Source organism: Crinia signifera, chromosome 1 (assembly GCF_055691185.1).
Source record: "Crinia signifera chromosome 1, ASM5569118v1, whole genome shotgun sequence".
NCBI classification, from domain to species: Eukaryota; Metazoa; Chordata; class Amphibia; order Anura; family Myobatrachidae; genus Crinia; species Crinia signifera.
In genome coordinates this window covers 219,594,095-219,619,635 of record NC_139217.1, presented here as the reverse complement: position 1 = coordinate 219,619,635, position 25,541 = coordinate 219,594,095, and the positions used below count along the sequence as shown (strand labels likewise).

General features: G+C 45.6%; 1 protein-coding gene across 3 annotated transcripts; it reads left to right on the top strand.

The window, feature by feature from the left end:
• Positions 1-751: 751 nt before the first annotated feature.
• LOC146069105 (perilipin-3-like) lies at positions 752-25,066 on the top strand. Of its 3 annotated transcripts, none has more exons than XM_083179280.1 (8): positions 752-857; positions 1,007-1,090; positions 2,632-2,827; positions 15,964-16,046; positions 17,268-17,553; positions 17,731-17,930; positions 17,996-18,130; positions 24,576-25,066. In XM_083179280.1, the coding sequence occupies exons 2-8, from the start codon at positions 1,034-1,036 to the stop codon at positions 24,939-24,941; spliced, it is 1,323 nt and encodes a 440-aa protein (XP_083035406.1). In that variant the 5' UTR covers positions 752-857; positions 1,007-1,033; the 3' UTR covers positions 24,942-25,066. The 3 variants fall into 3 exon arrangements, with proteins under 3 accessions (XP_083035406.1, XP_083035409.1, XP_083035407.1); XM_083179283.1 differs by having other exon boundaries at positions 756-857; positions 18,014-18,130; XM_083179281.1 differs by having other exon boundaries at positions 787-853.
• Positions 25,067-25,541: the final 475 nt, after the last annotated feature.

Genomic DNA, 25,541 nt, shown 5'->3' with positions numbered 1-25,541 from the left:
CGTGCATTCTGAGTCCCCCCCTCCCTGCCTGTGCTGCCTGTGCTGCTGTGCCCCCCCTCCCCTGGGAGGGAGATGTGCTGCTGTTATGTAAAATTCATTCATATCTCCTGCTGGACCGCTAGCCAATGGGCGCTTGCCTGTCCAGCAGCCAATCAACTGGTGGCTGCTGGACCGAGTGCGCCTATTGGCTAGCGGTCCAGCCAGCGGGAGCTATGAATGAATTTTATATAGCAGCATGGCCACGGAAGTCTCTCCCGCACACAGCGGGCAGGGGAGCGGGCGAGCGAGGGAGCTGGCGGTGACAGCACAGCTCCAGCGCCATGCTATATTCCTGCGCCCGGAGCGTGTGCTCCGCCGGCTCCGGGCTCGCTACGCCTCTGGTCCTACACTAACAATAGTCTCTTAAGAGCCTGCCAACTGCTGACACATCATAGTTAAAGTGGACATGTGTTTTTTCCTGGTTTAAAGCTCACCTGCCAAGTGCCTTATGGCTTTTAAAGATGAGGCAGTCACCTAACACAACACCTGACTTAGAATTAAAGGGGCAGCTGTCACAGGTTACAGATAAAGGCACTTGGCAGGTGAGCTTTAAACCAGGAAATTATGCTTTGTTATTATCAAATTACTCCTTCTTTCAAAGTGAGCCGCCGAGCCGTCTAAAAGATACGGATCTTTCCACTGACTGATCTGTTGGATCCCAGCTCTCGTTAGTGACCCGTTTTGCCCACCTCTGCGACAGTCACCACGCCCCTCCAATCACTCGCCGTGACGTCACTTTCCCTTTAAATAAGGCAGAGGGGGCGCGTTAAAATTACATTACTACAGTCGTGAAGGAGGCAGGTGCTTGGAAGTGGTTGGTGCGTGAAGGGCGGCTGGGGGGTAATAATGAGGTGGTGGGCCTGGTGTTTGACACTAGGATGTAGAAGATGTGAAGTTTCCTGTTCCTTTTTGGAGATCCTATTGTGGGGCTTCGACTCGTCCCTATTTATGTGACTTTTCTTTTCAGGTGGAGCTCCAGTTGCGGATCACCACCATGTCTATGAATGCAGCCGATAACGCTGAGCCAGCGATTGCGATTCCTGAGCAACAGGTGACTTCGGGTGTTGGGTCTTTGAAATTCCGCCGCTGAACGGTTTTGTTCTCTAGAATCTGCTGGTGACTCCATGATGTACTCCGTGCAGTTGGTATCCGTCAGTAAATAAGCAAAGGGCAAAATCGTAACCCTTTAAATGCCAGACATTGACGTACTGTAATATAACGGATTTTTTTTTAAACTTCTGACGTTGTTAATGCTGCCGATCATCTAACTTTATTCCACCAGGTGCATAACTTTCTTCTCCTGGACTCTCCCTTATAACTGCTGTCACCTGTATTGAGCAGCCGACATATTAGCGCAATCTCTGCATCTAGAGAATTCTATGCACAGCTATACAGGTTGCAATAATTGTTGCTTATCTATTTATGCTGCACGAAATACTGATTCTGTGTAACAGAATAAATTGCCACGTAACACTGGCTGAAGCCGTAATACAAAAGCATACTTTTGCTCAAAGACCTTAATCCGTAGCTAATTGAAGATAAAAATCCTCGAAAAGGATCAATTTACATTTGAGTATATATGTATTTAGGATTTTTGCTGGAAAGCTTATAATTAATATCTATACATATACCCTAAGACGCTGACAATTTAGTTGATTCATGGTACAATTGATTTGAGTGCATTGAAACACCCACACAGCCATACATGCCTACTCTTGAAAACTAGTTTTAGGGACAGTTGGTAATAGAATTTTGCACAGTGCCCCATTAAGGGGGCGATTCATTCTACCCAAAGGGTGTGTCTAGTCCTTTTTTTTTTTTTTTTTTTTTTTTAATATATGTATATATATGTATATGTATGTGATTGTACTACCACATCTGAGCGACATCTTTTAAACTGACTTGTATCCAAATTGTAGATGAGTCCCAAAGCAGTTAGTAAGAGTTACTATACTTGCTAAAGTGCTGGGAAATGGTGCTGATTCAATGTAACTGTATCTATCTCTCATTCACTCCCCCCCCCCCCCCCCCCCCCCCCCAAATGTAACCGTATAATGTGGGCCAGGTGAAACGAGGGAGATTGCTAGACTAATGATGGAGAGAGGGAGATTGCTGCTATTTCAGGGAGTCTCCTGCAGGAGGGTAGGCAGCTATGCACACAGCCTATTATAAATGTTTGTTTCACCTATTCTTGTATGTGTGTTTTTCTTTTTTTTTTTTTTTTTTATGTTTCACTAACTTTTAGTACTAACTATTAAAGGTTATATTTTATGAATCTTTTCCTATTAGGTGCACCACATCGTGACAAACCTTGTTTTTCTTTTGTTTTGTGTACCTGTCACCTGTATTGGGCTAGTTCATTGAGGAAAAGGATATTTTCACATGTGGCTGGAATTGTAAATTGGGTGGGAGGTGCAGGAGCAGGGCATTTTGTATCTGATTGGTGTCATCTTGGAAGGTTTGATTCTACCCTGAAAATCTATTTTAACATTATTCTGAGTAGATGTGGCTTCTCCCTCTACCCTTTAATATTTTTGTATGTATGGCTATTAATAATTTTTTTTTTTTTTTTTTTTAATTGGTTTCCAACAGAATGTAGTGGAACGTGTCACCAGTCTTCCTCTGGTCAGCTCAGCATGTGGTGTTGTCAGTGCCGCTTACAATTCGACTAAAGATAGTCACCCCTACATCCGCAATGTATGTGATGTTGCAGAGAAGGGGGCGAAGACCTTGACTGATGTTGCAGTAACTGGATCAAAGCCTCTTCTAAGCAGACTGGAACCACAGAGTAAGTTAAAAGGGGAATGGTAATTAGGTTTGGAATTATTACTTCTCATAAATGTGTGGGATGTGTTTGGTTTTTTTTTTTTAATTATTTCTCCTATTTGTAATGTATGATCATTAAACTCATGTGACAAGGTCTTGTTAGACTGAGAAAGAGCCCGATCCAGTGAATTGATGACTTCTGCTTACTGGTTTGACCCGAACCAGTGGTAGAAGAATTTTTTATTTTATTTTTTTTTGTCAGGGTTGCGCATTTGTTGGTAAAACTTTAGTTATAGTAGCCCAGGGGTTCTCAAACGCTATCCTCAGTACCCAGGGGCTGGCTTGGCACTTTCAGCCTGGGGGGCAGCAACTGAAGTTGTGCCTTGAGGTGGCCTGATATGCCACTATTGTGACACCTCTGCATGCCAATATTGTGCTATCAGAGTCCTCCTCACACTACTGTGCCATTAGTCTCCTTTGCATACCCCTAATGAACCATTGGACTCCCACATGCCCCTATTATGCCATCAGACTTCTCTGAATGCCATTATTATACCATCTGACTTCTTCACATTTAGATACACAGATTAGATTAGACATAATTCATTTATATTCTATATAGGTGACCTAAATAGGGCAATGGCAAGTGTTGGCACCTCACTGCACAGATTGGGAATGATTCAGACCTGATCGCTGGCAAATTTATGTCTGATCAATCAGATTAGCCTCTGCTCCAGTGAAAACCCACCTTGCAAATGAATGTGTACGCTTGTAGATTCGCACCTGAGTGAATATGTCCATATCCTGTCAGAAGCTGCTCTCCATTAAATGATTTTTACACTGGACACCAGCCGCAGCAGCCATTTACTCGGCGGCTGCGATGACTTACTCGATGACTGCTATAAATACAGGCACATCCGGGCTGCTTCTGCCGCCACATTCTGAGGCACACCCAGCATTTTTCTCACATGCCCAGTCTGGTTATCCCCCTAGATGTCTACTTTTTGTCAGTCATCTTTCAATCAGCCAGCAAAGGGAAAATGTAGCAGTCTCTTTGCTAGGCCTGGTCACGCATATGCATTGCGACTTGCGCATTTGCCATCTACCAATAATAACCTGATGGCAGCTGTATGATTATGTCTGAATCAAGCACATTGTGTAATGTGTATGCAGTTTATTTAAAATTTTACATTGCATACCTCCCAACATGACCCTCTCCAGGAGGGACACTGCTCTGCTCCTGGACTTTCCTCTTAATGTAGGGGTTCCCAAACTTTTTTGAATCACGGCGCCCTAGAGTATCAAAATATTTTCAAGGCCAAATGCTTTTTATCAAATTCAGTAAAAAAATATTAAATTAAGTGCATTGTGTTTGTCAGTTATCTGCTGAGGGACAGGATTTGCTTCTGTTTGTCCACATATATGATTGGCAGCCACCAGCACTGGTTTTGCCTGGTACATAATATGAATTGATCTTGGTCCACCAACCCAAGGCACCCCTGCAAGTGTCCTGAGGCACCCCAGGGTTCCTAGGCACACCGTTTGGGAACCACCATCTTAATGTATGATTGCCATCACCTGTGTTGAACAGGTTAATTGAGAAAGGTGTTGGAAATGATACATTAAGAGAAAATTCCAGGAGAGCATTGTGTCCCTCCTGGAGAGGGTCATGTTGGGAGGTATGCATTGAAAAAAAAAAACCAGTAGGTTGCAGCTGCATGCACTCCATACCTCCTAAAAGACCCCACTTTCCAGGGCTGCAGCAGCTGTATAAATCTTGGGAGGGAACGAAGTGTATGTGAGCTGCGCAATCACAAAGGCTGCTAGCTTGTCTGCAGTCAGCTAGCCAGTGACCATTTTGTCTGCGTCTCCCCAGCTAAGCCCTGCCCCCTCAGAGCCCTCCTAACTAAGAGTCTGCACACAGCAGTGAGCTGAACAGCAGCTGCATCCTGACACTGACAGCCAGGGAGGTAGGCAGAAGATCCTTCCCTGCTTGACAGGCATGCTCAGCACAAGCAGCCCTAGTGCTGCATATATGTAATGGCCCGGGGGGCACATGACACCCTGGCCCAGCCCGCCACTGTCGGTACCCCATGCAGTTCACGTTTTCCAGGTCACCTGGCAGGCACACAGGTGCATTCATTACTTGCTGACTCATTGTAAGTCACAGGTGGAGCTAATTTCACTTGCAATTCTGTGAGGAGACGGCAAAACATGCACTGTGTGGGGTCCTGAGAATTGAGTTTGAGAACCTTTTGTAGTAGACTATAGGCTTAAACCATAGTCTATACAGTCAGTGGATAGACTGTCTTGGTCGACCAGTTATCGTTGACACAAGCTTATGGCCGAAAGTCAAAAGGCCAACATGAGGCTTTGTTTTTCATACCTTATGAATACGTGCTGAATGCAGCAGGGCACTGTGGCGGAAGCATGGTAAGTGGAGTGAGCAATGCAGTCCATATATGCGGTGTCCATGTTAACATACAGTAGGGATAGCACATGAGAAACAGTCTTTTTTGGCGGTGCACGAGGAGAAAGAGAAGGAATATATATAAAATATAACCTTTATTTAAGAAGTGAAATATAAAATCAAACACACAACATGGATTGACATTGGACTTTTTAAAAAAGGAAAAACTCTCCTTAACGTAGCTGGGGTAAGCACCTGGATTTCCTCTACCTCCCCCATGGCAGCCATTACAAATGGGTTCCTCCCCACTGGGTAGTGCTTCAGAAAGGGAAAAAAAGACACCGGCCCCTATAAGAAGGCCCCTCCTCCTGGCCTCAGTGTCTTTTTTTTTTTCCCTTTCGGGTAGTGTGAGAGGTGGCTTACCCTGGGGGCTGCAGAGGAAAAGGATCTGTCTATATGTGTCCCCCTGCGGCAGCTCCGGCGGTCCAGCAGTGAGGGAGGGCAGGCCGAGCCCTTATGGAGGTAATGTAACTCCCTGGCCGCATGCGGACCCCTCTGGGGGCAGCTACAAGCGGCGGCGTCTACAGGCGTGTTGCTGAGGGCGGCGCGTGATAGCGTTGCCGCAGCACGCCTGGCCTGCGTTAATCCACTGGTGAAAGCAGGCAGGCGTCGGCAGCGGTGCGCGGCGCCGGCGGATGACTTCTTCCGTCCTCTTAAGGGCGGAAGTGAGCCGGCGTCTGTGTGTGTTGGTGCAGGAGCGCAGCGTGGACAATGGCGGTGTGAGCACGGCGGGTCCTTGCTAAAGCAGTCGGTACAAGTCCTTTCTCTTCTGCTTACAGCTGGTGAGTTGCTATCTTAAAGCTTTTACTTGTGGCTGAATTTAGGATGTGTGGCATGGTTCCAGCCCTGAGTTCCATGCCACACTGAGCACATAGATTCCCTGTGTATTAAGTGTTTTTTGTATTGTGCAGGGGATTGGAATTGTGTTAGAGACATTCGAGTGTTACTATTACTGTGCAGGTATGTGTAGAGAGGTTTGGTACGTTGCTGGTTTCTGCTGAGCAGTGAATGTGAGTTAATTACTATTGTTAATTAGTGTCAGGGTGCACCGCTGGATATATGATGGAAGAAGAAAATCGGCAGGCAGCCAAAAAGTCAGGGTAAGCCACAAACAGTTATTTTTTTTTTTTTTTTTTTTTTTTTTTTGGGTGTTTTGGTTTTGTTTTTTTTTAGTGGTACTTTGGTTTTGGTTTTTGTTATTGGTACTTTGGTTTTGGTTTGGGAATTTTTTTCCTTGTGGTGATCAGGTGATGGTGCTTTGGATTAAAGGCTAATTAAGCATGGTATTTGGCTGTTGCAGGTCTGAGGCCAGCAAAGAGAAGGAGAGTAAAGCCAAACACAAGAGGACGCACTCACCTAAATGTTTTTCATGTGATAAAACTTTACCTGAAAAGTATGTGGGCGGCATCTGTGAGAAGTGTAAGGCCCCTCAGCCTCTACCCACGGCTCAAATGACGAACCTAGTGGATATGCTGAAAACAGCATTAGCAGGGACTTTTGTTACAAAAGAAGACCTGAGTAAAATGTCTGAAAAAAAGGAAGCATGTGGTCCTAAGTGACGACTCGGATGACTCTGTGGAGGACATAACCTGTGCGCAGTTGCTGGGTCAGGATCCAGATGAGGATCAAGACATACCTCAGGACAAGTCGGAGGACTTTAATCCTGATATGATCAATAATCTGTTAGAGCTTATCCATAGGGCCCTCAATATTGAGGATCAGCAAGAGGACCTTAATTTACAAGAACTGTTGTTTAAGGACAGGAAAAGGAAGGGGAAATGTTTTCCCTTGTCTCAGACTTTGAAAGCTGTTATTACTGAGGAGTGGAAACACCCGGATAAGAGGGTGGCTGCTTCCACCAGAGTAACGAAAATGTACCCATTCGACAAGGATCAGGTGTCGACATGGGAAGAGGCGCCAAAAGTTGACGCAGCTATCTCTAGACTATCAAAGAAGACTACACTTCCCTTGGAAGATTTAAATATCTTCAAAGACCCCATGGAGCGTAGGATTGAGCTGGGTCTAAAAAAGCAGTATCTTACGGCAGGGGCATCCCTTAAGCCAGCGGCTGCTATGGCTGTCACCGCACGTGTGATGCGAGGCTGGTGCCAGCAATTAGAGGCGGACATTTTGGACGGAATTAAAAGGTCCGAACTTATTAAAACACTCCAAGATGTACAATTGGCTGTAGAGTTTATGTGTGAGGCAACTATGGACTCCATACGCCTATCCGCTAGAGCAGGTGCCACTGCAGCGGCAACACGTCGAGCCCTTTGGTTGAAGCCATGGGCGGCTGACGTGCAGTCAAAAAATAAATTGTTATCCCTACCATTCCAAGGGGAGTATCTGTTTGGCAAACAGCTTGATGAGCTAATTACTAAAATCTCGGGGGGCAAATCAGTCTGGTTGCCCCAGGATAAAGCTGTCAAAAAGAATGTTCCAGCGAAATTTAATAGATTTCAGCATCAGGAATACAGAGACTCCAGGGCTTATAGGCCAGGAAGGGCCTATAGAAGAGGAAACTGGATGTCTCGGGCGTCCTTTCGTGCCCAAAGAGGGAAAGAAGGGAAGGCTCCTTTCCGAAAGGAGCAACAATGACGCTGTCATACAGAGAGTTGGCGCCAGGCTCAAACAGTTTTACCAAGCTTGGCGAGAATCCACCACGGACAGGTGGGTTCTGGAAATAATTCCGTCCGGATATCGAATTTATGAGACTTCCAGGAAGTCTCTTTGTGGAGTCGCCAGTACCCAGCGACATGGAGGAGAGACAGGCGCTATTTTCAAGTCTGGAAGAAATGCTAAGACAAGGAGTTGTCGAAGTAGTTCCGGAGAAGCAGGGATGGTTTTCTCGCTTCTTTGTGGTAAAAAAGGCGTCAGGAGGTTTTCGGACCATCCTAGACTTAAGGCGCTTGAACAAGTTTGTGTTAAGCCGAACGTTCAAGATGGAGTCAGTGAGATCGATAATCCCAGACTTAAAACGTGGGGATTACATGACGTCCATAGATCTAAAAGACTCCTACTTACATATACCCATCTACGCAAACCATCACAAGTATCTCAGGTTCCGTCTGCAAGGGGTCACTTATCAATTCGTGACTCTTCCCTTCGGCCTGTCGACTTCCCCGCGGACTTTCTCAAAAGTGCTGATTGTGATCATAGCGAAGCTGAGACAGGAGGGAGTAAAACTCTGGCCCTATCTCGACGATATTTTAATTCTTGCAGATTCAGAAGAACTGGTAAAGGAACACACAGAGTTAGTGCTCAAATGTCTGGAACATCATGGATGGCTGATCAATGTAAAGAAGAGTCAACTGGTGCCAGTTCAAAAGATTACATACTTGGGGGTATCAATAGATACTCAAAACATGAGAGTGTCTCTCACAGAGACCAGAAGAGAGAAATTGGTACACCAAGTAACATCAATGATGAGGAGATCAGTCGTGTCATCCCAAGACTGCATGGAGATACTGGGATTGATGGCAGCCGCATTAGAGACCGTACCATGGGCAAGGTTCCACACAAGAAGATTCCAAACTTGCTTCCTGTCACAATGGAACAAGAACAGCAAAGATCTCACTCAGAAAATAATTCTAACAAGAGCCGCAAAGTCAGATTTGACCTGGTGGTCGGACGTGGAACGACTAGAAGCAGGAAAATCGTTTGCAGTAGTCAACCAGGTCACGGTAACAACAGATGCCAGCCAAGGAGGCTGGGGAGCGACATGCGGTCAGTCCATTGCACAGGGACGGTGGTCTCCAAGGTGGCAAGCCGCACATTCCAATCTCAGGGAAATGAAGGCGGTGGTCATGGCGTGTCAGGAGTTCCAGGATCTGCTGATAGCCAGAGACCTAAACATAAGATCAGACAATCGGGCGGTAGTCTCGTACATCAACCATCAAGGCGGGACGAGAAGTCGACGTCTCATGGAGATAACATCCCAGTTATTGGAATGGGCAGAGTGTCATGTACACAGCATTTCAGCAGTCTTCCTGGCAGGGAAAGACAATCTGGTTGCGGACTCATTAAGCAGAACAGAGTGCCTACCAGGCGAGTGGGCGCTCAACGACAGCCTGTTCAACATGATCGTAGAGAAATGGGGGTGGCCACAGGTGGATCTTATGGCCACGAGTCGCAACAAAAAAGTCCCAAGGTACTTAAGGTTCAGAGATCCACAAGCGGAGCAGGTAGATGCCCTGACAGCGGAGTGGAACATGTTCAGAGCATATGTCTTCCCGCCGATTCCAGTTATTCCGCGCCTACTGAGAAAGATACAGAGAGAGGAGACGGAAGTGATAGCGATACTTCCGTATTGGCCAAGGAGGGCGTGGTTTGCTACGGTGATGCAAATGGCAGTGGACGGACCATGGTTCCTGCCCGAATGGCCCGATCTCCTAGTCCAAGGCCAAGTACTTTAACCGCAGCCACCAGCATGGAAACTGACGGCCTGGCTTCTGAAACCGCTACATTAAAATCTAAAGGTTTCTGTGATTCAGTAATCAACACTTTGCTCAAAGCAAGGAAACAATCGACATCCAAAATATATTATCGAGTGTGGAAGAGATACTTGTCCTGGTGTAGCTCAAACCAACAAATACCGAGTAAAGTTGCCTCAGTACTTGGATTTCTTCAGGCAGGATTACAACTGGACTTAGCAGTAAGTACTTTGAAGGTACAAATATCAGCATTGGGAGCAATGTTAGATTGGGATCTGGCAGAGAACAGATACATACGCAGGTTTGTCCAGGCTGCGAAAAGGATCAAACCAAGATTTAGGTCGCCAGTGGCACCGTGGGACTTAAATTTAGTTTTAGGAGTTTTGACGGAAGCACCGTTTGAGCCGCTACAAGAGGCTTCACTTAAGTTACTTTCCTGGAAAGTCAGTTTTCTAGTGGCAATAACCTCCGCAAGGAGGGTGTCAGAATTGCAGGCACTCTGGGCGGAGGAGCCCTTTTTGAATTTTTTTGAGGACAGGGTAGTGTTGCGAACTAACCCTGAATTTCAAGTTATTTCAGACTTTCACATCAACCAGGATATAATCCTACCTTTTTGTGCCAATCCGTCAAATGTGAAAGAGCGATTACACAGATTAGATGTTGTAAGAGCGCTGAAAATTTACGTGCAGAATACGAAAACTATCCGTAAGTCGAAGAATTTATTCGTTTTAACGGAAGGAGTAAACAAGGGTCAAGCTGCATCAAAAGCCACATTGGCTAGATGGATCAAGGCCTGTATCTGCAGAGCATATCAGATTAGGCAAAGAGAGCCTCCAGTGGGTCTGAAGGCCCATTCCACAAGGGCGGTTACATCTTCTTGGGCAGAGAGGATCTGCTTCTGTATTAGAGTTGTGCAAGGCAGCCGGGTGGTCGTCCATTCATACCTTCACAAGGCACTATCGTGTGGATGTGATGTCGTCATCAGATGCTAAGGTCGGAAGAAGCGTCCTTAGCGCGGTGATTATAAGGAAGGAGGCTGAAGCAGTACCTTATGATTTAATTTGAAATCTGGAGTGAAGTAACTCTGGTTTCGTGAGTATGCCCTCCCATATATCAACTGCTAGGGTATTACCCATTTGTAATGGCTGCCATGGGGGAGGTAGAGGAAATACCAGATTATTACCTGGTAATATGTTTTCCTCTACTCCACCATGGCAGCATATATTCCCGTCCCATTATGTCATGACTGTTAACATGTGTTATGCGGATTAATGATGTTTTTTTGTTTTAAAGCTGGAGAATGCAAAGACACTGAGGCCAGGAGGAGGGGCCTTCTTATAGGGGCCGGTGTCTTTTTTTTCCCTTTCTGAAGCACTACCCAGTGGGGAGGAACCCATTTGTAATGGCTGCCATGGTGGAGTAGAGGAAAACATATTACCAGGTAATAATCTGGTATTTTGTTGTAATCACAAAATTTGTAGGTTGTGTGGTGTGCCCTAATGTAATGGGGTATTCAATCAGTGATTATCGGTATTTACCAAATAAATGGGGAACCATGTCCCTGTGTTTTTGTATCACACATAAAGAAAGAAGATGCCCCTATGAAACTAGGTGTAAGCAGTACATAAATCCTGTTATCCAGTCTTTATACGGCAATGAGGATTTCAATGGCCAAGAGCAGTACCTCTGAAACAGCCGTGTTATAGAGTCTGCAGTAACAGTTATAGTAGCAGGAGACCCAGCAGGGACGGCGTCAGTCTAGTGCTGTCACCTCCTAATACATATATAAATCGCTGATAAGGGCTGATGTGCACATAGAGACAACCACAGGGAGAATCTTATGGGCTCCCTTAATCAGTGTCCAGTGCAACTGCAGTGTTAATTACCGCATGTGGTAGCCAGCGGTGATATATGCTGTCACCGAGACGTGACCCGCATATACCTCCGTCTCGTATTCGGGCGCACACTAGTTACATACAATCAATACATTTCCCAGCTACCCCCCCCCCCCCCCCCCCCCTGCTAACGATACACGCCAACGCGCGCTTTGCAGATTGCTTTTTCAAGGCTAACCGGGTGGGCCCACGGAGGTCACTTATATACCAACCCTTCCTCATTATTCATGATTGTGGGCGTGCATCCGCTCTCATTGGTTAGTATCATCGGGACCCGACGATACTAACGAGAGCGGATGCGCACCCACAATCATGAATAATGAGGAGGGGTTGGTATATAAGTGACCTCCATGTGCCCGCCTGGTTAGCCGCTGGGAGGTGCGCGCATGCACGATAGAACTATACCTGACGCGCTGGATAATGAGGTTTCTTCTGCGCATGCGCAGAAGAAACCTTGTTATCCAGCGTGTCAGGTTAGTTCTATTGCGCACCTCATGGTGGCCGCCCGGCCGCCGTTCTTCCTCTGTGCATGCGCAAGTAGATGATGGGCACAGTGCCTTTGACTGTCTGACAGCAGCAATTTTATGCAGTCAGTGCGGTGAGTCAAAGACGGTGCACTGTAGGTTGCAGGGCTTGGAGCACAGCTGCTTCAGCAGTGAGTGAGACGGAATGGCAAGTCTACTTGTCTTGTTTCTGGGGGAGTGGTGCAAAAGCTGCTCACTTCCCTGGGCTGCACAAACAGCTTTAAGAGACAGTACTGACTCCGTGCCGCTGCGCTGCATGACATAATTCATCAATTCAGAAAGTGAGTCACAGTCTAGGACTCGGAGTAGCTGGCCAGCAGGGTTAAAAAAAATATATACATACATACATACATACATACATACATACATACATACATACATACATACATACATACATACATACATACATACATACATACATACATACATACATACAGCAGTGTCCGGCACAATCCTCCAAACAGTAGTAGTACTTGGGTGCCTCCAAGCGGGTGTAGACAATCCAACAAAAATAGAGTGGCACTCCAAAGATTTGATGCTGGTGAAATTTATTAGCAAACAGCAACATTTCAATGCCTACTTGGGCATTTTCATCAAGGCTTACAAGAAAATCAACAGTGTCCTACCTTATAACACATCCCAGAACTCTGCAGTGCCGCGAACGGGACCGCGCAGGAGGAGTGACGTCGTCATGCTGGCGCTTCTCCTAGCATCAGCGGCGTACGTCGCATAGCAACCCTGCGGGGATAACAACAAACAAACCACCTGAGACGGACAAAACCATTAAAAACCTATAAAGACAAGGCAAAGTGAGCGAATGTATATACAGTAGCAATCATAAGTGTAGTTTAAATGACTAAAAAATGTCAATAGCACACCTAATGCAAAATGGAAAAAGAGAAAGAATACACAAGTCGTAACAAACATAACTGAGTGCACTGATACATAAGGAATACCTAGCTCAATCGCATAACACGATTATAGAAAAATAGTAAGCATGAACGAATTATGAGCATCAAGGTATTCAAATGAATAATCGGGGCTGGCAAAAGTACAAAAAATAGAACTAACCAACGAAGTAAAAGAAACAGTATAGGAATCCATATAACAGCCTGCAAAACACAAGTGGACAAAAGGGTGAAAGCTTTAAAGGGATAGTACATTTATCCCCGAATACTCGTTTAACTCGTTCGGGGTTACTGTCCCCAATCTCACCTTGCTTCATTTTTTAGTAGGCTAAGACCCCTATTGCCTCCACTAAGGGATCCTGGCACATGATCAATCATGCGATATTTCAATTGAGACATTGCATGAGAGGCAGTGACCCAATGGCGGGCCACTGGTTGTTCACTGTGACCAGTCAGGAGGGCATTTTTGATAGCTGACCTGTGGGCTACCATATGTTCCTTAAAGGATCGTTCGGTCTTACCAATATATGTGAACCCACAGGGACAGACTATCTGATACACCACCTATTTGGTGTTACATGTCAGTGTATGGTTGATATACATGTGCTTTCCAGTTTGTGGGTGAGGGAAGGTATTTCCTACCATTAAAAAACAGCAGGTCGTGCAGGTACAATGAATGTTGTCTTTTTTTGGAGTTCCTAGTGCTAGGGCCTATAGTTTTCACAAGGGAATCCTTCAAGTTTTTTGGTCTCTTGTAGCAGGCCAATAAATCGGTGGTATTTAAGCCAAGTTCTGGATCTGACTTGATCATGGGCCAGAGTTTTTTGGAGGTAGTGTTAATTACTGCATTACTAGTATTGAAAGTGGTGACCCAGGGCATACAATTTCCCAAGTTTTAGGTGTTAGTAAGTCCTTTCTCTGCAGGACGTCCACCCGATTTTTGGCATTCTAGACTGAGGAGGGGTATCCCCTATCCTCAAATTTTTGGATCATGCCCTCCATCTGTTGGTTGGCTTTGATGCCATCGACATCGGATGGCATTAAACTATTCGACCCTCGCCTTTCGATGCCCAAAACATCGAGCACTAGGTCCCGACATCAATGTTTTGGGAACATTGATAGCTGATGGCCAGCCCTATTACATAGACACCAAGAAAATCATGTAAAGGTCACGTTGACATGTTTGACCATAAGCCTGTGTCCTCTTAAGGTATGTTGAACTTTTTTTTTTTTTTAAGTGTTGACCTAAGCATGGTCTTCTCTACAGGTTGATATTTTTACTCCAGTGGTGTGAGGAACATGCTCATAGCTGAACAAGATCTGCACCCCTATGAGCCCATTGGGTTCACATTAACTTCTACACAGAGCTGGATTATGCCTTTGGGGGGTCTGGGTCACGTTAGACAGGGGGGCACCCTCCCACATGTCATAATGGGATGCGGTCATTTGGTCGAATGCATTATGGTCGAATGTCATTACATCGAATCCATTAGGTCGAATTGCTAAAAGGTCGACATGATTCTAGGTCGACATGGGAAAAGGTCGAAATGATTCTAGGTCGAAAGGTCATTAGTTCGACAGGTCATTAGGTCGACAAGGTCATTAGTTCGACTATTGTCTAGGTCGACTTTCACAAAGTCGACATGGGGTTTTTCACTGTTCTTTGAGCCGACGTGCTGACAGGCGGTATTTCATGCCCTACCATCCACTAGGGCGTGGTGGGAGAATAAAATAGTGTGCCGAGCGTAGCGAGGCACCGTGCCCGACGCATTGCGAGCGCAGCGAGCGATGCGAGGGGATGCAGTGCACTTTAAACTGTGTCCATGTCGACTGTGTTGACATTCAGGTAAAAAACAGTGAAAAACCCCATGTCGACCTAGACAATGTCGACCTAATGACCTTTCGACCTAGAATCATTTCGACCTTTTCCCATGTCGACCTAGAATCATGTCGACCTTTTAGCAATCCGACCTAATGGATTCGATGTAATGACATTTGACCATAATGCATTCGACCAAACTATCCCAACCAGTCATAATTACTGGCCGCAAACTGCACTGACTAATATTACACTGTCAGAACTGAGTAAAGGCAGTATAAACTTGGTCAGTGGGTAGTGTGTGTGTTCCTTGGCACCCGATGCTCAGCACCATTAAACATGGTCACATTGGAAGATAGGTGAAGCTGCAGCACTACCCCGCTCCCATGCACAAATCCTTTTAGCTACAAAAAAAATAATGGGCAAATCAATGTGCACTGCAGGTGGGTCAGATCTAACATGTATAGAGAGTTAGATTTGTGTGTTACTTTGTTTCTGTGCAGGGTAAATACTGGCATTATTTTTACACTGCAATTAAGATTTCAGTTTCAACACACCCCACCCAAATTTAACTCTTTGCAAATGTTACATCTGCCCCACCTGCAGTGCACATGGATTTGCCCATTTTGGAAAAACAAATTTGTACTGCGATCAGATCTGAATAAGGGCAATAGTCTAGCCTTAATTGCCAAAAATGCATCCTAATTGCAATGTGTCTAGCACGTGGTAGGGGACTGGTGTTTTTTTTTTATTTTTTTCTCTCTTACTATATGACAATTTGTCAGTGACAATCTTCAATCGGTCTGTGTCTTTGCATTGCAGTTAAATTTATTTGTGTTCCCCCTTTGCCCATCCACAAATGGTAACTTGTGTTATACAGTAGCTTTCTAGTTAAACACCTTCATGTAGGCTACCCCTGGCTGTGACCTGAGGTTACTACCTGGGTAACTTACGTGACACTGTATGCACCTCAGTAAAAGATCTTTCCTCCCCTTCCCCTAAGTGCTCTTTATGTGAATAGATGTGCACATGCAGTCCTATGGCTTACAACTAGTGTACAGGTCCCTCATTTTCCCCCTCTTCCTTATTTATTTATTTTTATTTTCTAGTTGCTACTGCTAATGAACTTGCTTGCAAAGGACTGGACAAACTGGAATCCACACTTCCTATTCTTCAGCAGCCAACTGAGAAGGTAAGTGTTAAATTCCTACTTTAAAGTCTCGTTTGTAAGTCAAATTTTGCTTTGCCATAAAACCAGGGGAACTAGCTATATGGATAGACTAGTACAAGTAAAACTTTAAAATGCTATGTGAAACCTATTAAAATTTGTCAAATATGATCAAGGCAACCTTTGCCGTTGACTGGTAGCAATGTTAAAGCTTTCTAAAGACTGGGGCATTAAACGGGCTAAACTTATAATGTTAACTAACATATCACTTTCCAATTATAGTAGGTTTTAATTGAATAAATGCATCCCTTTACATCAGTCACCACTATTACACCTACTTATTAGCATCAAAGTAATACAGTGCTTCTCACTCTGGGTCCTGACTCCAGAATGGGTCACGGCCATCTCAGCATGGGGTCGCGGCTCCTTGTTGCTGAGAATCAGGATGACTTCTCTGATCTATCAGTGAACCAAGATGTTCTTAAAACAGTCCTATGAATATATTAAAAAGCAGCTGCAGGGCAGGGACCATGGAAGGCACTCTCTGCGATTGTGCATTACATTAGTGATCACTTCTATTTTTGTGCTTCCGTAAATGTGGTGGCCATTCTACAGTAACTTGCTGGGGTCCTGTATTTTATTTTATTGTTTGATCGGAGCCCAGAGCAAAATAGTTTGCTTCCCTGCAGTAATACATTGACAGCAATAAGAACTGCAAAGAAGTCCTGTATTTCTCTGGCTGAAACAGTGTTAATTTTAGAGGCTTCTAACCCTTCAAGGTTGTAGGAGTAAATGTACTAAAGGTCTGTGTGCACAGCATCTCAGATTCACACAGACATCATAATTGTATCTTTTTAGGAGGGTATTTTTCTGATACTAATAATACAGTATGTGTAGTATGTAGCCACAACAGGCAGAAAGGCATTATAAAATATTTTTGCATGCTATTGAATGTGCCTAGGTGGGGCTGTCCCAGATCAATTACTCCTTCTGTTGTAGAGGTGGTCAGAATAAGCAAGAGACAAAACCCTGAAAGTGGGGAAAATATCTACTGACAGATTACAGCTGGAGTGTTGTCTCCTTTAGAAGGGAGGTGAACAATGGATTAGAGGAAAGCCACACATTAGTGCAAACTCCACCAGAAATCCACATTGTTATGGAGGGGATAATGCCATCCGATTAAAACTGCTATGTTTAACAACACAATTTGAAAACTGCTTAATATTAACGTCATTCTTTCTGCAGGTTGTTTTTGACACAAAGGGGTTGATAACAGGAGCGTGTGATACAGTAGTTGCAGTGGTAACCAACACTGTGACCGGTGCTCGTGATACTGTAACGGGTGCGGTGTCTGGAATTGTGGGCTTGGCAACAGGTGCTGTTCAAGGCAGTGTGGATGTGACCCGTTCAGTAGTCTCATCAGTGATGGACACACATGTAGGGCAGTTTGTGACCAGCAGTTTGGATACAGTCTTGGGGAAGTCTGAAGAGTGGGTTGATCACTACCTTCCCATGACTGATGAGGAGCTAGGTGAGTAGCAGAACAGGTGCAGCTGTCCACTGAATTTAATCTTGTAAATTGTAAAAAAAAAAAATCTTTTAAATAGAGTTCCAACATCCAACTATGTATTATGTTGGATAATCCAATACTTTAAATACTTAACTGCATAACCTTTCTTAAACTATTATTGAACACTGGTCTTTGTAGCTGCACTTGCTTCAACTGTAGAAGGATTTGAAGTAGCACCACTGCAACAACAGAAGGAACAGCAAAGTTATTATTTGCGTTTGGGTTCTCTATCATCTCGACTACGTCACCGTGCCTACCAGCATTCTGTGGGCAAGGTGAGAAGTGCCCAGGTCAGCACTATGGAGACTCTAGCACAGCTGCACCAAACTATTGATCTGGTAGGCTTCATTGTTCAATGTTGCACTTCTGTTCTTGCTAGAATTTATTTCAACATTCATGTAAGGCTGTTTTGACTTTAAAGATGGACACCGTAAAGCAGAGCGTTCATGGTGGACAAGAGAAACTGCACCAGTTCTGGCTGGAGTGGAGTCGCAAGCAGCCAGGAGCTGAACCGGAAGAAAAAACATGTGATGAACAGGTAATGTTCTGTCTAGAAAAAGGCGATTTTCATTGCTGCCTAGAATGACTGAACTGGGGCTCTAATAAAATGCAGACTACACAGTTGTAAGCCATGAAGGGTGGTACAGGCTTGGCAAAGCGGTGTCATTTACCGATCAGCCACAAGTTGGATGCCCATTTTTAAATAGTTGGCTCAAGGGTACATATTATAGAATACCTGTCCTGACATAGATACTGAGCAGAATTGGTTAATTAAGTGCTAATCCACTGTAGCATGTTTGGTTATGCAATTTGACTTTAAATGGCTAGCTGTCTAGCTCTGAACAACCTAGGTTTCTCTTTCAATGGTCCTGGTGACACAGCTCAACACTGGGATGTAGGAGGGTCCGAAGGAGCCAGGCACCTATCCTAAAGTTTTAGAGGGTAGGCTCCTCCCCTACTGCATCCCTGGACTCTCCAGTTCGTGTTAGGTGCCCACTGGAGTGGGTGCTATTCTAAAGGGCTGCAGGAGCAGCCGAAGAATTAGAGTAGTTAGGGGATTTTTATTGTTTTATTAACTTTCACCCTAGCTAGGTAGGCACAGTGTGAGGATTCTCATAGTGAATCCTCACACTGCTAGCGCAGCAGGAGCTGACAGAAGCGCGTCTGTCAGCTCACTGTGCACAGGGGAGACACTGTCTGGTCTCCCTGTGCAGCGCTTATAGCCTTTTCTAAGAGGCTGCCTGGGCTCCGGAGTACCCTGAAACCGGCTCCACATTTAGGTGGGGATCATGGGGGACAGGCGCTCCGTGATGGCGGCGGCCATTTTACGCGGAGCTTACACGCTGAGCTCCTAGATGAGAGGACAGCAGCGTTGTGACAGGCATGTTACAAGTGATCCCCAGTTGAGGGGGAGACACTGGAACTAGGAAATCCTACCCAAGGAGCGGCTGGCTGGGGGTGGTTGGCGCCAAAAGGTCACGGACACCGCAGCAGCAGGGACCTGTGGTCTCTTCCTTCACTCTGACTTTGGCGCCTTTCAGAACGCTTGCAGCGGAGCTGAGCTGGCTTACTGATCCTGGCAGAGTGACTTGGATTTCCTGGGCATCGCTTCCCCGCAGTTGAAACCAACAGACAGATAAGTGACTGGGTGCATTGCCTCTGTATAAACGCTTGTACATTGTTTGCACTGTGTATACTGATAGATATACATTTATCACTTGCATCATGTCTGAGCATCAGGCTGTGGTTTTGGGGGAGGGAGCCCTTAGTGCACTGAGCGCGTGCAATGTTTGCACACAAAAGTTTGTCCCTGAGCAGATGGCCAAGGGGGGCTTATGTATTACTTGCGCTGATGTGAGACCCATGGGCAGTGAACCCCATAGGGCAGAGCAGATGGAACCTGCGTGGGCCAGGGCCCTAGGCAGGTCAGTTAACGCTTTGGTGCAGCTTTTGGACAGGCAGAGTGATGGGCTGGTAGAATCACAGAGACCTATGCCATCATCTCAGCAGTCGTCTGGCTCCTTGCCTCTTACCCAGGCAGATCCTGCGCTGATTCAGGTGATGCAGGATACTGCTAAAGGGATCAACAGGTTCAGTGAAATGCTGGACAAAATGGATGATGTGGCAGGGACCCCTAGAAGGTCTTATGCTTTAACTACTGTGGTAGATGAAGAGGAAGGAGAGTATACTGACATCCCCTGGGATCAGGGTGATGATTTGGAAGAGAACTCTGCTGCTGGTATAGAGGATCTCATTGTAGCTGTGAAGCAGGCTTTAAAGCTGTCTGTGGAGGATAAGACTCCTGTTAAAGGTGTTTTTAAGCGACAGCGGAAGGAGGCTGTTACTTTTCCTTCAGATGAGGGGTTACAGGAATTGTTAGAAGGGGCTTGGAAAACTCCTGATAAGAGGCTTCAGATGCCTAAGCGATTCCTTAGTCTGTACCCCATGCCAGAGTCTCATGCGGAGCTCTGGGAAAAGGTCCCAGTTGTGGACGCTTCAGTGGCACGTTTGTCCAAGGCTACTGTATTGCCAGTACAGGGCGGTGCAGCTTTTAAAGATTCTGTGGATAAAAAGCTGGAGGGAAACCTCAAAGCTATCTTTGAAGGGGTGGGGTTTACCTTACGGCCCCTTATTGCTTCAGCCTGGGTCTCTAAGGCCATGATAGAGTGGGCTGGTGAATTATGCACCATGCTGCAGGCTGACCCTGGAGCATTACTGCTTGCAGAAAAGATTAAGGCAGCGGCAGAATATGCAGTGGAAGCAGAGGAGGAAGCTATTAAAATGGCAACCAGAGTGTCCACAGTCTCCATTAATGCCAGGAGAGTGCTTTGGCTTAAAGCCTGGGAAGCAGACAATGAGTCCAAGAAGGCTCTGGAAACATTAGCCTTCAAAGGAAAGGTACTCTTTGGTACCGAACTAGAGGAGATTATAAAACAGGCCACGGGCGGCAAAAGTACATTCCTGCCGGCCTCCTCAGCAAAGCAGACGTCCAGATTTTCTGCTTTTAAGCCGTCCTTTCGGCCCTCCCCTAGAGGTGGTGCGTCCTTTCGAGGACAGTCTTTCAGGGGAAGGTTTCAGTCCTCTAGAGGCAAGACACAAAAGTCAAAATTTGGCTCTTTTCACAAAAAGCCTGCCACAAAAGGAGAGGATAAACCCTCTGCATGACTGTCAGGGGCTTCGCCCGACGTGACAAAAGTGGGGGGGCGTCTCACACTCTTCAGGGACGCTTGGGCTTCTCTAGACCAGGATGCCTGGGTGTTAGATATTATAACACAGGGTTACAAAATCCCTTGCAGAGGGCCGCCTCCGAAGAGGTTCATCCCCACATCCTTACCAAAGGAGGCACGGCTTCGTACAGCTCTTGTGAGAGCAGCTCACTCCCTTTTGAAAAAAGGGGTGGTTACACCAGTCCCCAGGGCAGAGTGGAAGAAAGGCTTTTATTCCACGCTGTTCCTGGTGCCAAAACCAGACGGGTCTTTCAGACCAATACTAAATTTGAAATCCCTAAATGTTCATTTATGGGTAGACCATTTCAAAATGGAGTCCCTACGGTCAGTACTCCTGAGTCTGGACCAGGGAGAATTTTTGGCGTCCATGGATGTCCAGGACGCATATTTACACGTTCCTATACACCCGGAGCATCAGACCTTGTTGAGGTTTGCCATAGGAGACCTGCATTTACAATTCCGGGCGTTACCCTTTGGGCTAGCAACCGCGCCAAGGGTATTCACAAAGATAATGTCAGTAATGGCGGCGGTGCTGAGGCTCAGGGGAATCACAGTAATACCCTATTTGGACGATCTCCTGTTCAAAGCAGAGTCAGCAGCCATGCTGCAGAGTCACTTGGCAGAGGCCATCAGTTTTTTGCAGGCTCACGGCTGGATTTTAAATTTGCAAAAATCTCAGTTGGTACCGTCACAAAGGCTCCAATTCTTGGGCGTCATACTGGACACCCATCTCCATCGGGTATTCCTCCCGGAGGTAAAGGCCAGGGATCTGGTCACCCTAGTCCAGGAGATTCTCAGGGCTCAGAGCATTTCAGTATGGAGGTGCCTCAAGCTCCTGGGGAAGATGGTGGCGTCATTCGAGACGCTTCAATTTGCCAGGTTCCACTCTCGGGGGTTCCAATGGAACATTTTGTCAGCCTGGTCAGGAAACACTTTGACAATGAAATCCGAGATGATAGTGCTGTCTTCGGACACCCGAGAATCCTTGAAATGGTGGACAGAAGTAGATTCCCTTCAGTGGGGTCGGTCATTACAGACCTGGGACTGGTTGATAGTAACTACCGACGCCAGTCTCAGGGGCTGGGGGGCAATAGTCCTGGATCTCAGGCTTCAGGGCCTGTGGGCGGCAGAGGAATCAGCGTTACCAATCAACATCTTGGAGCTGAGAGCTGTCTGGAAAGTGATTTCCTTGGCGGGAGACAGGTTACAGAACCTCCCTTTGAGGATTCAGACCGACAATGCCACAGCTGTGGCGTATCTGAATCACCAGGGAGGTACACGCAGCAGATTGGCCATGTGGGAGGTGTCCAGAATCTTCCTATGGGCGGAACAGAATGTTCCAGCTGTATCGGCTATATTCATCCCAGGAATAGAGAATATAGAAGCCGACTTCCTGAGCAGGGAGGAGCTCAAGGAAGGGGAATGGAGCTTACACCCTCAGGTGTTTCACCAAATCACTTCGATGTGGGGAACTCCGGATGTGGACCTGATGGCATCCAGGATCAACTGTCAAGTGCCCAGGTTCTATGCCAGAACAAGGGATCCACTAGCGGAGGCAGTGGATGCCATGACTATTCACTGGCAGGGAGATCTCCTTTACGCATTCCCACCAGTACCAATGTTACCGAGACTTCTGAAGAAAATACAGGGGCAGAAGGTTCCAGTGATCTTAGTGGCCCCAGATTGGCCAAGGAGGTCCTGGTACTCGAGGCTTCAGAGGTTATCTGTGGACTCATGGCGTCTACCTCTGAGACCAGACCTTCTAAGACAAGGCCCATTCAGGCCCATTCAATCACCTGGATTCAGATCGATTGATTTTGACGGCCTGGCTATTGAAACCACCATTTTGAAAAGAAAAGGGTTTTCTGAGGCAGTAGTACAGACGATGATAAAAGCTGTATCTTCGGCAAATTATTATAGAGTCTGGAAGACTTACATTCGATGGTGTGAGAGAAGAAAGGCTCATACTTCTCATTTTAAGCTATCAAGAATAATGGAATTCTTACAAGATGGTTTTTCATCGGGCCTAAGCCTTCAGTCACTGAAGGTGCAGATTTCGGCCTTGTCCATCTATTTCCAGAAAAAGATAGCCATTTTGCCGGAAATTCAAACCTTTTTACAAGGAGTATCCAGGTTGAAACCTCCATACAAGCAACCAGTAGCACCTTGGGATCTATCACTGGTTTTGGAATGCCTTCAAAAGGCACCTTTTGAACCTTTAAGGTCGGCTGACTTTAAGTTTCTCACGTGGAAGCTAGTGTTTTTGTTAGCAGTAGCATCTGCTAAAAGAGTTTCAGAATTGGGAGCTTTGTCATGTAAATCTCCCTTCTTAATTTTTCATGATGACAGGGCTGTTTTAAGAACAGTGCCTCAGTTTTTACCGAAGGTGGTATCTACCTTCCATTTAAATCAGGAGATAGTTCTACCTGTGTTTCAACCCCCAGAGGGTTCTAAGAAAAGGGACAAGTTGAGAACTTTGGATGTTGTGCGTGCCTTACGCATATATGTGGACAGAGTGAAGAGTGTCAGGAAGACTGACACATTGTTGGTATTGTATGACGTACACAAAATTGGTTGGCCTGCATCTAAGCAGACTATTGCTAGGTGGTTGCGGTCTGTGATAGCCTTTGCATACACCAAAGTGGGTAGACCAGTACCGGCCAAAATAAATGCGCATACCACCAGGTCAGTTGCCACCTCTTGGGCGGTTCGACATGGGGCCACAGCTGAGCAGGTTTGCAGAGCTGCCACTTGGTCATCTGTTCACACATTTGCCAAATTCTATAGATTCCATGAGTTCGCGTCGGAGGACGCATCATTCGGGCGAGCAGTGCTGAGAGCTGCAGACCTGAGCGTACCCTCCCAAAGGACCGGCTCTGGAACGTTCGGACCCTCCTACATCCCAGTGTTGAGCTGTGTCACCAGGACCATATCAGAGAAAGGGATTCGAACGGTAAGTTCTTACAAAAATCCCTTTTTTGTTCAGTATATGCAAAATGTGTGGAAATGAGCACCAGCCCTAGACCATGCCTAGTTATTACACATAATGCTTATCTTACTGATCTTTAAGGTTAGTCTAATGGCCTACATGCTGTAACCAAGAAACACTAATGGACTACATGCATCTTTCCACTGAGCCCCAAACTAGTGCTCTAAAATTTGCTAGACTTCAGAACTGTGGAAAACTGTCCTGTAGACCATTTTGATTCCAATGAACCATTCTTTTTTTAGGCCAGCTTTCTCCTGCCAGTAACTGAGGCCTCTTTTAATCTGTTGAACAGGTCTTTATTATCACCTATTAAAGAAACATGGAAAACAAACTTGGTGGTCCATAGGACCGAGTTTGAGACTACTATAAAGGGTGCAATATTAAATGTCACTTTATGTAAATTAACCCAACTGGCATCTGTAATGCCTAGTCTTTAACTTTAAGGGGGTGTAGGTAGAGGAGTGAACAATCTGCCCTCCCCACTTTAATCTAAGCTAATTGTCTAAATTGCAAGTTTTAAACAGTTTGTCTTGAGGTGAACACGAAAGTGTTAGTGCAAAATGGCTGTCTATTGATGTAACTTGACCTGTTTTTATGAATCGCTAGAAATTAAGACTTTTCAGAGCCACCTTTACAAAGAAAAGTTAGTGCTAGATGAATGACTAACCTGAAATGCACCCACACTAGTAATGGGAAGAGTACTGTACTTCCTACTGACTACCATATGTTTGAGGAAATCTAACTATATGTAATCTTCCTAACTGCAGCCTCTTGATTCTCGAGTGCTTATAATGACTCGTGCAATGACCAAGCAATTGCAGACTACCTGCCTGACTCTGGTATCTGGTGCACAAGGTCTGCCAGCAAACATTCAGGAATGTATGCAGCAGCTTCGGCAAAATGCTCAGGACCTACATTCTTCCTTCTCCTCTGCTCGGTCACTTGGAGACGTTTCTGCGGGGATCTTGGTACAGAGTCGAGAACGAGCTACAAAGGTCCATGATTATGTGAATGAGCTCTTCAGCTATGTATTGGTCAATACTCCCCTGACCTGGTTGGTAGGACCATTTGCCCCTCAACTTACTGAACATCCAGAAACTCCTGAAGAGGAACATGGCAATGCCATAAAGTGAACAAGTTCATTGTGTTTATGCACTTTTTTTTTTTCAGAAACATTGTTTACCTGTAATGTTTCTCACACTGGTGTAGTAAAACGGCCTCTACTAGCACTTAACTAATAAAAATGAATAAATCATAACTTGCTAACTTGTGGTGTTTGACCAGAACACTTGCATTGCACACACTGTGCCTATTACAAATATGATTTCTAACCTCCGCTAATGATTAAGCAATTGGAAGTTTCCTTTTGGCTGGGTTAGTCAAATAATTGCATTATCTTCAGGCAACCCCACCCACTGCAGCATTGACAGGGTTAAGTAATTTATGCTACTGTACAGCTTTCTTTCCTGGTTAAGTCAGGAATGTGCAGGTTCCAACACATGATAGTCAATACAATCTGGATTTGGGAACAGTAAATCAAAGCCATGCATATATTAACCCTTTGAGTGCCAGCTCACCTGGCACAATCTAATACCCCTTTCCCACTGCAGCTCTTAAATGGTAAATTGACGTTTTTCCCCCACAATTTTCTGTTTAAGGCTGCAGTGAGAAAGCGCCAGAGTTGAAATACCGGTTAAAGTTAACCGGTATTTCAACCCATTTAAAAAGCAGAG